Raw genomic sequence first — 12,909 nt, 5'->3', positions numbered from 1 at the left:
TATCAAAGTCTGTACAACAGGGACAACGTAGGAAACCGGGTAAGGATTAGGAAACACAGGATGCATTCATAAGAAACTAGGCTTAGTTCTTCTGCTTGAAGACAGCTAGCTTGTAGTTGTGTTTAGTAACTCTATATACTATTTAAGTCATTAGGTTAGCTTTCAGATGAAATATTTATTCTCAACAACAGCTCTCAGGAATGAGAACATATTTTTTAATTAGCATTGTTTGGGACAGTGAGATAGCTCTGCCTTCCTTCACTTTCATGTAAGAAGAGGCTTAAGCCAAAAAATGTAAAGCAGCAGTCATAGAAACATACACAGGCAGCAAGTGTACTTGTCAGTATTATGAAGCTAATACATTCTGACATTAACATTTCACACAGAATGTAAGATCTAAGTTTAAATTTGGAGCTACATGGATTTATAACTTTTTTAAAACAAGGACAGCATTAAGGCTAAAGCCAAAGCAGGAGGTGAGATTTCAGACTGCACTCTGTGTTAAGAATCACTGATGAAATTTTTAAAACTCTGAGCTTTTACCTCTTCCAGGTGCAAGAAGATGATAAATCTTGCAACTATTAAATTCACATGTTTAGCCTGTATACTCACATACTCCTCCTGTGTACTTCTTCCTTATGTGTTTGCAAAGTATAGTCAACACATCTTTTTTTTAAGTTAGATTATCTATCTTTTCATTGCATGACTTCAGGAATGTGGCTTACCTCTGACTAGCATCACTCATGTTAAGGACTATAGCAGGAAACCCCCCGGTAGACATGTGAGGTATCAGCTGTCACCAGAGAGAGCCTCTGGTAAATCTCAGTGAGCAACCGGTTTATGGTATGAAACAGGAAGTTTTATCTCTTTTATCTTCTGGATTTTTAATAGAATTCTTAAGATAACTCTAGATATTTTTATCCAAGGGAATGTTCAGTTATTTAAATTCCTTTGAAGGTCAGGGCCTGTAGATAACAGCAGTAAATTCCTTGTGTCAGCCATGCAAGAGAACATTTTTTTTTTATCACTTTATATTTACTCACTTTTACTGAATGCTTCCCTGTTATTGAACAAGAGGATGAAATGTCCCACTACTTTATTTTCTATTCTTTTGTTATCCACCTATTCTATTCTCCCTATAAATGTGGTTTTATGTATAATTCTTTAATGTCTTTTAATCATCTGTTCAGAGTCTTTTCTGACCAAAAGTAGAAGAAAAGTAGGTGGTTGTTTACTTTCCTCACCAGACATGACAATTCATTAGTAATTCTGTAGTTTCCTTAAGGTAAATATTTTAAAGTATTTTATCTAAGAAAAGCTAGCAGAAGAGTCATGGAAGCCCTTAGAAGACTGCTGTCTTGTTCTTTTATATCTTTCCTCATAGGGCAATATTTTATTTTTATTTTTTATAACAAATAATGATAATTCAGAAAATCATTCTGTTCTTTCAATGCAATTAAGACCTGGGATTTGGGTGCAGAAAAAAAGGTTCAACTCAGCTGAACCTTGTGTTACTAGCAACCATACTACATGTCTGGGAGGAGAGGCTACAAGTCTCCATTTAGTTACCTAGTATCTTTCAATATCATTTTATTCACTTAAAATGTCACCCCCGTTACCTGTTATATACTCTTCTGTGTTCTAGTGCAGAACAGCTACAAGGTAGTATGACTTGCTTAGCTTTATACAAGAGTAAACAAAGAGGCAGTTACATTCCCGTGCAATTGTTGTGGGCTTATGAGCAGTTACCACAGCACAGCTGATGCATACAACTTCTTCAAGCTTCGATACTATGATGATGTGTTTGAGTTCTAGAAGCTCAGTATTGTTAGCATTTATCATTTACAAATAAAGAAGTTTTTCTTTTACAGATCTCAAAAATTCTGTAAGGTTTAGAATTTATTTTTCCCTAAGGCAAAATTTGCTGTTTATATTCTTAATAAACCTGTTTGATTTAAGTAGATTTTGCACTACATAAGCACATAACTATACATGGCAAAAAGTATTTATTAGATCACTTGTTGATTTTACAGTTAAAAAGACATGAAGATGGTACCAGGTTTTCAAATAAATCTATATTCACTTTCAAATAAAAGCTGCAACGAATTTAAGAATTAAAATGCTTTCCTGTAATGACAGTGTAGCACACCTATAGTTTTTGTCTATTCAAGTCTTTAATTAAATGTAAATGTCAGCAACTGTGATGTATGAATATGATTGCTTTCACAATTAATTTCTGCCTAACATAATCAAGATTCTGTATTCCTCTAATATGATATTATCCATTTTTATCTTCAAATATGACAATACTTTAAATATTCCTCTGACAGGCATTGTTTGACTATATTTTTCACCACGAAAATGACGTAAAAAATGTGAGTAATTAATACGTTTAACTTTCAGTTTTTATTAATTATCATTCAGTTATTTCTGTTGATACTTTGCTGAACTAAGGATCCAGGTAGTACAACACACCTGAGTACAGAAGTGAAGCATTAAAAGTCATTTGAGATAAATCCTTTCTTACAGGGTTGATAATCAGGGATGTTAACTTGCAAATAACCAACGTATAGACTGCTCTCTTTTTGGAGAAGTAAAACATTCTAATTCTTAAAACTAGTTCCCTCATCTATCAACCTGATATTTAATGATTTCATAATGATAAGTAAGCAATGAGTTATGGAAGACTGTCCATTAACAGAAAAAGGTGAAAATATCTGACAAAATAGTTATTGATTGAATTGAACATCATTTGACATTTTAAATTACTGAGATGATTGTTTATGCATTTGGATTAATAGAAAGGAAAGGTATTTGGTGAAACTGCAGAAAAATAAAATATCAATAGGACTTTGGACACTTTTTCTAGAAATTTAATTCTGTAGGGCTGAGGTGTTTTGTGGCCTCAAGAGAAAGATTGTATTGTCGATATGATTGTCTATAACTTTTATTATCCAAAAGTTTTCCTAATTATACAGTGCCCCCTTACCCTATCCAAAGTTTTTCTTCTGTGATTCTTCATATGTTACTACTACACTGAATGGGTAAGATCAGCTTTGGATACATAATGTTTAAACATGAAGAAACAGATAAAGGTTGCAGAACTTTTTTTGGCAGTTCACCCAGGGAAATAATTAATTTTTTCAATTAATAAATTGTCAAAATATTTCATTACTGTGTTAGATATATGTACTCATTTGAAATAGAATCAAAATTTCTGCTTGAAGTTTGTTTGAAAGAACTGTTTTTGTAAATAATGCATAGCTGACTAAACAGTTACTGAATTTTCTGCATTACTAATAATTGCTGTGTGATTAGATCTGAAGTTAAACTCTCCGGTTAATCAATAACACACAAAAAAAAAAATTGTTGTTGACATAGATCAGAACCATTGCCAAATTTACTGCTGTGTGAAGCTTTTTAATCTAGTATCAAATGATTATAGTTGTACACTCAATTTATTGCATAGCATTCTTTTAAGAGGATTGAATTGCAGTGCACTGTTAATCCAAAATATGGTTGAAACAGTAAGTGCAAGTGTCAGAAATGTCAGAGAGAAATATCAGTTAATGTTTACATGTTCTGATACTGAATATGAAGAAAGTACCTGGGCTTTATGCTACTAATTAAAATTTCTGTTGCTTGTTCCTGAGAACTGGCTTCACTAAGAATGAAAGTCACTTGATAAGATGCCACGTGTGCCTGTGACCTACAGTTTAAGGACATGTAAGATCTCTAGGCTAGACAGATAATTTCATATAATGCAAGGAATTTTCCAAGCTTTTCAGAAAAAAAATTGTAAGATGTTTTACACTGTACTACATGTATTTTTAAATCCTTGCTGAGAATCCCAAATCACTGTCTTGCAGGAAAAGTTTTGCCTATGTTTTTTTAGGCACTGTAGACATTTGAATAAATAGCCATAAGCAAAGAAGTGTCAGCTTAGTCACTACTGTTTATTATGTAATGAGAGGGAGATCAACATATTTGGTTAATGATAGCATCTTGTAGGAAAAAAATTTGTCACACTTCACAATACAAGGTGCCTTTATAACATAATGTGTATATCTTTTTAACTGTTCTTTTTAACTGTTCATTTTGCTTTCTCTTATTTCCTTTCATTCTTCTGCACTTTCTACACCATTTTCAATATAATTCTGTTCTTCAAACCATCCTCCCTTCCTTTTGAACCTCATCTGCATTAATTTTTCTTGAACAAAAAAGAAATACTTTAACTTCTGCTGCGTCATTGTTTATTCACCTCTTCTACCAATGGCATTTCACTGATTCATTGTCTTGATTCTTCCTGATAAGAATTCAGTCACTTAGGATTCAGCAGAGAAACAGCATATATGTTAACTATTTAAAAATTGATCTGCATCTTGCGTGATCATCCATTAGAATATTCTCTGACATCTCATGCATCTTTGTATTATCTGCTACTGTGTGATGTTGCACATTCTTGAAATAAAAAACAAAACAAAACACTTTTCTGCATGAGATGGGATGAAAGAGCATGAAAGGCTTGGAAGCCTGGCAAATTGGCTTAAGTTTGTGACTATATAGTCTGAAAAGCCTCTATTTGTGGACTTTCTGCATGGATAGAATTGGAGGACCAGTTCCTGCAGTTTTGCAAATAAAACACAAAAGTAGCAGTGGCAATATCCTTCCTTTGTCACTGTGATCTAGAACAGTCTGTACTGTTCTCAGCTGCATTATTATTTAAGAAGCAAAGGCAATTTTATTATTTATCTTCTGTTTAGTATTCAGCCAGTATATAGAAAGAAAAAAAAAAAGCCTCACTAATTTCAGTTGAGAAATACCATTGATCAGTGTGTATTTGACTGGACAAATAATGCTAGTAACTGAGTTCAAATTAAAAGTAAATACATCTGTAATCTATCAGTTGTCAGAAACACAGGGATGCAAGAAGAAGAGAGAAGCACTGAGCTTTTTCATCGCTTGAAAATGTGTTCAAAAGTCTTCAATCTTATTTAATGAAAAATTCAACACTTCTCTGAAGAAATTACTATTACCCTATTCAGTATTGTTCTTGATTTGTTTCCTTTTGAACACGTATACTTAATAACAGATTCTGTACCCCTTGAGCTATTTCTAAAAGCCGTTTTATGAGTTAAATGCTGTAAGAGCAGGGCAGTTTAAAAGACTTGTCCATAAATAATTTTTTCATCAGTAGACTATGACATCTTACACTGCCATTATTCACAGGTGGATAATGATGAGAAGACACTTTGTCCTGACGCAAAAAAATATGAGTGCACAATATATACTTGGGGCCAGAAGTCATGACTTCTGATACTTAGTTCTTCCTAATACTCTGTTTATACTCTCTCATAGAAATCTATTTATAATGGAATTATGTTAGATTTAAAAACTGTAGAAATCCAAAGACATTCACCAAAAGAAATTACGTTAAAATGACTATGGCTAATGTCATTTACTCAGCTATCTTACTCAGCTATCCTGCATGCTGCTTGAAGAATTACTGCCATTCAACAGCATGTGAAGGAAGCAGCAGACACTTGCTATTGTTTCCATCTATCCAATTTCTTGGTGCATACAATAGTATGTATGAAATTAGTAAGTCTCAAAGAAATGTACATTTACCAATATAATTTTGCAAAACAATAGTAAATTAACACAAACTGTTTTGTACTGAGTTAAATCTGGTAGGCAATTTGGAAGTCTTAGTTATAATACAGTTTAGCTAAGGAAAGTAATGCTAAAAAAAATTAATCTCAGAATCATGCTAAATACAGTTACAATTAAAGAATCTGCATTCTTAATTTAAAACCAGATCTGATTCATTCTTTAAGAAAAGCTTTTAGAAAAGCTTTTTTAAAAAAAAACAAAACAAAACCAAAACAAACCAACAAACCACAACAAAAAAAAACACCCCAGAAAACCCACTGTTAGGGGCTTTTATTATTTTTATTTGCACAAATATAAGGACTGAGAGTAAAATAAATTTGTTCTGGAAGATTTCCCAGGACTGAGACTGTTATTGAAATGAACTCCTGCATACATGAGTAAGTATGCGTACTATGTTGAGTGCTCTGTAGAGCAAAATTTCAGCTAACCAGCATTTCCAGACGATGAGTTATACCTTAAAGTTTATTAAAACTTTTGGGACAATCAGTATGGGTTTTTTTCTAATGTACATTAGAAGCAAAAATCCTTAAAAGGACATACCGGTATCTGCCAATCCATAATCCATGCTATTTTTCCTTTCTAGCTATTAATACAACTGCACCAACATTGAGCAATGCACAGGAGTGCAGGATAGGTGTAACACTCACTACAGCTATTATAGATTGGTTTTAAATTAACATGCTGTGCAGATGAAACATTGATTTGTACTTGAACTGTGCAATTTTTAAAAAAAAAAAAAAAAGGTTTGCAGCAAACTGAACTTGAAATATGCTAGCAGGTGGTATTGACATGGCAAGGTGCAGGCTTTGACTTTTAAGAGTCTATTTTAACCCATTTACTAACATTTCAAAGGCCGTATTATTAACAGATTTTGTAATAGTAATAGAAAGTCTGACTACTAGCATACAAAAAGCTGACACTGATATGCACAAAGCCTTTTCAGGCAAACACTGTTTAGAAATATTGGTAACATTTGTAGAATTTTTGGATTAATGTTTTTGTAATCGCTTATGAAGTATCAGAAACAGGATTTTCCTATTCCTTTCCTTGATAGAAAGGTATAAAAACAGGGCTTAATTTCAGAAACTAACTTCAAAATTAAGTCATGCTTTGTTTCTTGATGTTAGTAATAAGATCCCAGTAGCAGTTCAGGATCTGCACTGACAGATAAACTGCTGATGTTAAGTGTCTGCTAAGCCTGAAGTGGTCTTAGTTCCCACTTTCCAATAGCAGCCAGAATTGTTAGTCTTGCATAAAATAGTTATCAGAAATAATTAGGGTGCCAGAAAGAAAGCTGAATGTGTAGCTACAGAAGGGATTGGGTTTTGAAATTCAGTCCTTCTCCTTGAATGTTTGTCATCAGAGCACTCTACGGAAAGCTTTTCAAAGCACGTTAATTACAGTATGCTCCTTACTTTTAAGCAGCTGCTCACACTGCATTAGAAGCAGGTGTGGTATTTGACACATATGTTTATACATTTGTAAACTCAACAAAAGTACATGTTTTAACATCAACTACTTTCCCAGATTTTCCCAGTACTGGGACAAAATTGCTTATATACCTAGAGATTAAATAAAATATTGGGAAGGGCAACTGATAATTTCTGTCTTGAAGTAAGCGTCTTCGTTTAGAGCTGTAGGTCCAGAGGCCCTGTTGTGCAGTTTGAAAAGCCATTAAGAAACAAAGGTCAACCAAGATAAGAGCTGTCATCTGAGGTCTTCAAGGATTCCACCTAAGTGGAAGAAATAGTGACTTCAGAGTTGTAAGCTTTCCTCAGTTTTCCCTCTCCTGTCACAGAGGCAGGGAATGACAACTGTCCCTTTCTCTTAGAGGTCAGCATCAATGCAACCAACTCCTGAGCCTGAACTGCTACAGAAATTACTCTTTCTCACAGAGCCAAAAGAGAGCAACTTAGACAAGTTCTCAATAGCTCCACTGACTTTCCTGTGCTATGTCAAATCCACACCCGTGATTACTTGCAGCCTCATTTTGCTAGCAGGAAAAACATGAATCAAATCCAGAAGTAGATGTCACTAAATTAGGCTCATTCTAGTATTTCAGGTATTCAGAATTTATTTTTTTTCCTGCAGATTATTGGTTCCTCTGCTACTGAGTGTCTGGTGCATAGAACTTTTCCATAAGTTCTTAGTAGCTAGTTTCGGATTTCTGTGGTTTGCAAAAAAACCCCAAAGGGTCAGTGCTTTGTTATAAAAATACTGTGTTAAAGCTTTTTAGACTATTTCTGATTATATCCCTGAAATATAAGGAACAAAAATAGCATGCCTTTGATATGTTCTGGGACAAAATGGAATTTGAAAAAAAAGCAACACTGAGAATTGCTTCTTCGGTAGGTTTTAGTGCAGAACACGTATCTGTTTGTTTTAACAGAAATGGTGAATTAATAGCTAAAACATGAAAAGCCATAAATTCTGTCTGTGGTGGCTGATGGTAGCACATTGATTAGCATACCACTTTTCCAATACACCAGATAAAAGGTTTAGATTTCCACCCTGTTCAAGAGCTATTTCTTAGAATATTTATCTATTTTTCCTATCTGTTGTAAAATAATTATTTACATCATAGACTTTTTAAAGAAAGAGGTATTTCTTACTGTATACATCTGAGAGTTTCCAGAAGTGGAGGCAGCCTCATATTATCAATGAGATTACAATTTCTGCAGTATTTCAAACTGACTGAACTGATTTCTTTATTTTAGTATCTTTTTACTTGCTTTCAACAACTTCTAGTGAACAAGGATAGGAAACTTGAAAAAAAGTGTGTCATCTTACACAAGTATTCTATATATTTTGAAGCAGCACTTCAGGAGTCTGATCAAATTATTTTATATTTTCTCTTTGAATTACTAGAAGTTATTTCGATTACATGTTGTTATAGAGAAAAAATGTCCTTTCAGCTACTTTATACACTAAGCTATAAAAATAGTAAACATAAAACAGTGCCCCCACTGAAGTTTACCAGGACCAAGTTCAAAATTTTCTCTTTACAAAAATCTTTACATTGTTCACTTTGTGTTCTTTTTCTTTGTGTAAACATTGAAGGCATTAATGTTAAGATGATGGGTTTGTTTTCAAAGGCTCTAGATTTGGCAGCCCTTGCCACTGAGCATGCACAATTCAAAGACTGGTGGTGGAAAGTCCAAATTGGGAAGTGCTACTATAGGTGAGCCATTGTTCATTTCTTCTGTGATCAGTGAGTATGAGTGTAAGACCTGAACTGCTGGGTGTATTGCACAATGCTGAACACTGAGAAATAGTTAAGTAAGTATTTAGTTGGAGTGCTGTCTTTACAGTTAAAACTCCTTTAATATACAAGGAGATTCAAGTACTTGAGGTAAAGACATCAACATTGAGTACCTTTAAGTAACTGAATTAGTTGCATCTTCACCTTTGTAATGTTTTAAAGTCATTGAAAAGTCAGTAAATAAATGCAAAGAACCACTGTTAAAACAGACCACACAAAATCAATATTACGATATTAGCTTGAGAAATTTAACTGTCAGTGAGGGCTTCAGATTGATGAAATAATACATAATGAAATATTCATGTTAGACCGTTTCTGCCAGAGGTACATTGCCTAAGAAGTATCAGTTCCAAAGATGCCAAGGCCTGAGGGCTGGCACCCTGTACCTGAGCATATCATGCAAATAACTTAGAAGTACCCTGACACTATGCAGCGATATGCCTCTCATGGCAGTAGTGGGGAGGAGAGCTTCTTGCAAGCAGTTTAGAGTGGTTGCTGAGGGTCTAGCTATGATTGAACAGCCAGTTTTATCAAATCAGCTGAAACTCCTCCTGATACAACAAGTACTGAGGCAGCTCCCCCTTTCATTCTTTACAGTGTGTTTGTCTCATTAATGTAAAACATATTAATACTGTACTGGTTGTTAAAAGACTGAAGCATTATCTGCAGTCTTCACAATTCTATAAGCAATTCTTGTATGAACAGGCTGGTATTATGAAGCAGTTAGCCCTTTAAAACGCCATGTTGTATCTTGGCTTGAAACTATTTCTTCTTCTTAGATGCCCAAACTAATTAAATTCTTCACTACCCTTAAGCTTTGTTTGATATTCTTTAGAAGAGTAGACTGATTATTTTATTTTGATCTGTGATGGGTTGACCCTGGCATCCCCTGGCTGGATGCCAAGTGCCCACCAAAGCTGCCCTATCACTCCCCTCCTCAGCTGGACAGGGGAGAGAAAATAAAACAAAAGGCTCATGGGTTGAGATAAGCACAGAGAGATCACTCAGCAGTTACTGTCATGGGCAAAACAGACTTAACTTGGGGAAAAATTAGTTTCATTTATTACCAGTCAAATCAAAGTAGCATAATGAGAAATAAAACCAATTCTTAAAACATCTTCCCCCACTTCTCCCTTCTTCCTATGCTCCTGATTTCTTTATCTCCTTCCCCCCTGCAGTGCAGGGGGTTGGGGAGTGGTGATTACGGTCAATTCATCACCCATTTTTTCTGCTGCTTCTTCCTCCTCAGAGGGAGGACTCCTCACACTCTTCCCCTGCTCCAGCATGGGGTTCCTTGCACAGGAGACAGTTCTTCACAAACTTCTCCAACATGAGTCCTTCCCACGGGCTGCAGTTCTTCACAGACTGCTCCAGTGTGGGTCGCTTCCATGAGGTGCAGCCCTTCAGGAACAGATGGCGCCACTGTGGGTCCCCCACGGGGTCACAGCTCCTGCCAGCAAACCTGCTCCAGCATGGGCTCCTCTCTCCATGGGTCCACAGGTCCTGCCAGGAGCCTGCTCCAACGTGGGCTTCCCATGCTGCCCTCCTTCGGGCATCCCCCTGCTCCATTGTGGGGTCCTCCCCGGGCTGCAGGTGGAGATCTGCTCCCCGGTGGACCTCCACGGGCTGCGGGGCCACAGCTGCCTCACCATGGGCTGCACCATGGGCTGCAGGGGAATCTCTGCTCTGACACCTGGAGCACCTCCTCCTCTTCCTCCTTCACTGACCTCGGTGTTTGCAGAGTGGTTTCTCTCACATATTCTCACTCTTCTCTTTGGTGGTAGTTGCACAGTTTGGGTTTTTCCCCCCTTCCTAGACATGTTATCCCAGAGGCGCTACCCACTGTTGCTGCTGGTCTCAGCCTTGGCCAGTGATGGGTCCATCTTGGAGCCGGCTGACATCAGCTCTGTCAGACACAGGGGAAGGTTCTAGCAGCTTCTCACAGAAGCCACCCCTGTAGCCTCCCCTGCAATGAAAACCTTACCGTGCAAATCCAATACCTGCGCTTATAGGTAAATTAATCTTTTTCAGGATTTTTATAAAAAGTGTTACAGAGACTAAAGCATCCAAGCAGGCACATGAACTTCCAGGATCCAGTATTACATTGGCTGTGTTTTGTTGTTTTGGTGGGCTTGTTCTGGCTGTGTTTTGTGTTTCTTCACCAAGTATATGTGCTGTTTGGCTAAAGGAAAGAAAAGGCGATTTGCATATGAGAAGGTGTACCTTTTTGCTGTTGTTGAAATGGTACAATCCTCTTAATTTTGTAGTCTATATAGCATTTATAGATTACTACAAAATACAGTAATACTACAAAACGTTTTTGAGATGAAATAGACTTCTGTGAGGTTCATGTGCCATATACTGCCTTCTCCCAAGTGATCTGCTTGGATGGTCTTAAGCTGTGGTGCCATTTATAGTACAGCATGTTTTCAACACACAGTTAAAGTCTTTTAATATCAGCAACAGAAGTTTCACCGTTTCCCATATGAGGCCAGGAGAAAGTGTTTTATAGATGATTAAGATGATCCCTAAACTTTGCCATGAATGAGGAAATTCTGCTCCAAAACCATGTGGCTAGAGGCTGAGGCATGACTTTAATTGCTCATTTTCTACTGTCTATTCTGTACAAAGAGTGGGAAGGAATCCTATGAAAATGAGTACATGATTATTCAGTTAGCACCAGAAGGCTGCATGCACAAAAGGGGTCCAAACAATGAATTTGCCTTTTTCTGCATTTTGAATGGCTGTCTGTAACCTTAGTATATTTAACATCATGGGTTTTGTTAACACAAATATAGGACCTTAAAGTATGCTTTTTAGCAGTTCATGCTTGGTTTAGTGTGCACTGCTTCATTTTTTAATTTTTTTTTTTAAAGAAACAACAAACGAACAAACAAATACCTTCTCTATCTATCTATTGTCTCTTTAGGTTAGGATTATACCGTGAAGCCGAAAAACAGTTTAAGTCAGCTCTCAAGCAACAGGACATGGTTGATACAGTCTTGTATTTGGCAAAAGTAAGTAATAGATTATCTTGTTTAAGAATGGAGTGAAATTCCAGACTATTCCTGAGAAGTCCATACAGCAGAATAGCTGAGTATTGAATTTGAGACACCATTAAGTTTAATAGTGTGTGATCTCCATATAGACCTGAGGCAGGATGTGCAAACAGTTGAAATTTAAGACTTTGGAGCTTCCAGATTTCACACACACCAAAAACCCCTAAAATTCCTACGTTACTGTATTCTTTGGTCTAAACTCCAGTGAGGATTATATAGCTAAAGAATTATTGGAGCTTTAGTATGAAAAACAAATATATTGTCTCCTAGGAAACTAATGCAGTAAGTTAGTAAGTGAAGAGTGAAGCTCAAAATCCTAGCTTCACAAGCAAAATCAAAACAAAGTGAGCTTAAAGGAAGCAATCGGAGACCTTTGAAACAGAGCTGTTCCATCAAAAAAAGGCATTAAAAGCTTTAAAAAAACAAGTGGCACAGCTAAGCCTCAGAATTACTTGTTTACCAGGGTACACATCAAATTCTAAACATTTTCCAAGACATTCAAGAAAAAGGTACCCTCTGAAAAACAAGAAACTAGAACTGCATTTTTCTTCCTCTTGTCCTAGAAAGAGATTAAATCAGTTGCTTTTTATCAGCTCCCTTTAAGCCAGCTGTCACGGACTATCCAAAAAAATCATCACTACTAGTGGATAATTCAGATATTCATATTATGATACTTGCTTTATCTTTACATTTCTTGATCAATTTATGTTTTGTATTTAAGTGATCATCATTGCTATCTGGAGATGTTTTCAATACAGCACTTGGAGTTAGTTGATTCAATTGAGCTTTGTAATTTTAGATTTCTGTCACCACCAGGAGTCATTCTGCAAAACACATGAGCTACAGAGTGATTAAATTGGCAGAGTAATTGGATTAACAAACAGTGATTTGTTATGGGAGATGCACCTGTCTCTT

General features: G+C 36.0%; 1 protein-coding gene across 4 annotated transcripts in view; it reads left to right on the top strand.

The window, feature by feature from the left end:
- Positions 1–12,909, top strand: part of TTC8 (tetratricopeptide repeat domain 8) — a 37,488-nt gene that overhangs the window by 11,568 nt on the left and 13,011 nt on the right. For 3 of the 4 annotated variants that reach the window (XM_026849081.1, XM_026849084.1, XM_026849082.1), the window contains 3 exons: positions 2,331–2,375; positions 8,769–8,854; positions 11,865–11,952. In XM_026849081.1, the coding sequence (XP_026704882.1) occupies positions 2,331–2,375; positions 8,769–8,854; positions 11,865–11,952 (219 nt within the window). The remainder of the gene's footprint in view (positions 1–2,330; positions 2,376–8,768; positions 8,855–11,864; positions 11,953–12,909) is intronic. The other variant, XM_026849083.1, reaches the window with a different exon arrangement.

This window comes from Athene cunicularia (genome assembly GCF_003259725.1).
Source record: "Athene cunicularia isolate RWA chromosome 5 unlocalized genomic scaffold, athCun1 chr5_part1, whole genome shotgun sequence".
In the NCBI taxonomy this organism is placed as follows: Eukaryota; Metazoa; Chordata; class Aves; order Strigiformes; family Strigidae; genus Athene; species Athene cunicularia.
Note: the sequence above shows the minus strand (reverse complement) of the source record. Positions and strands in the feature narration are given on the sequence as shown.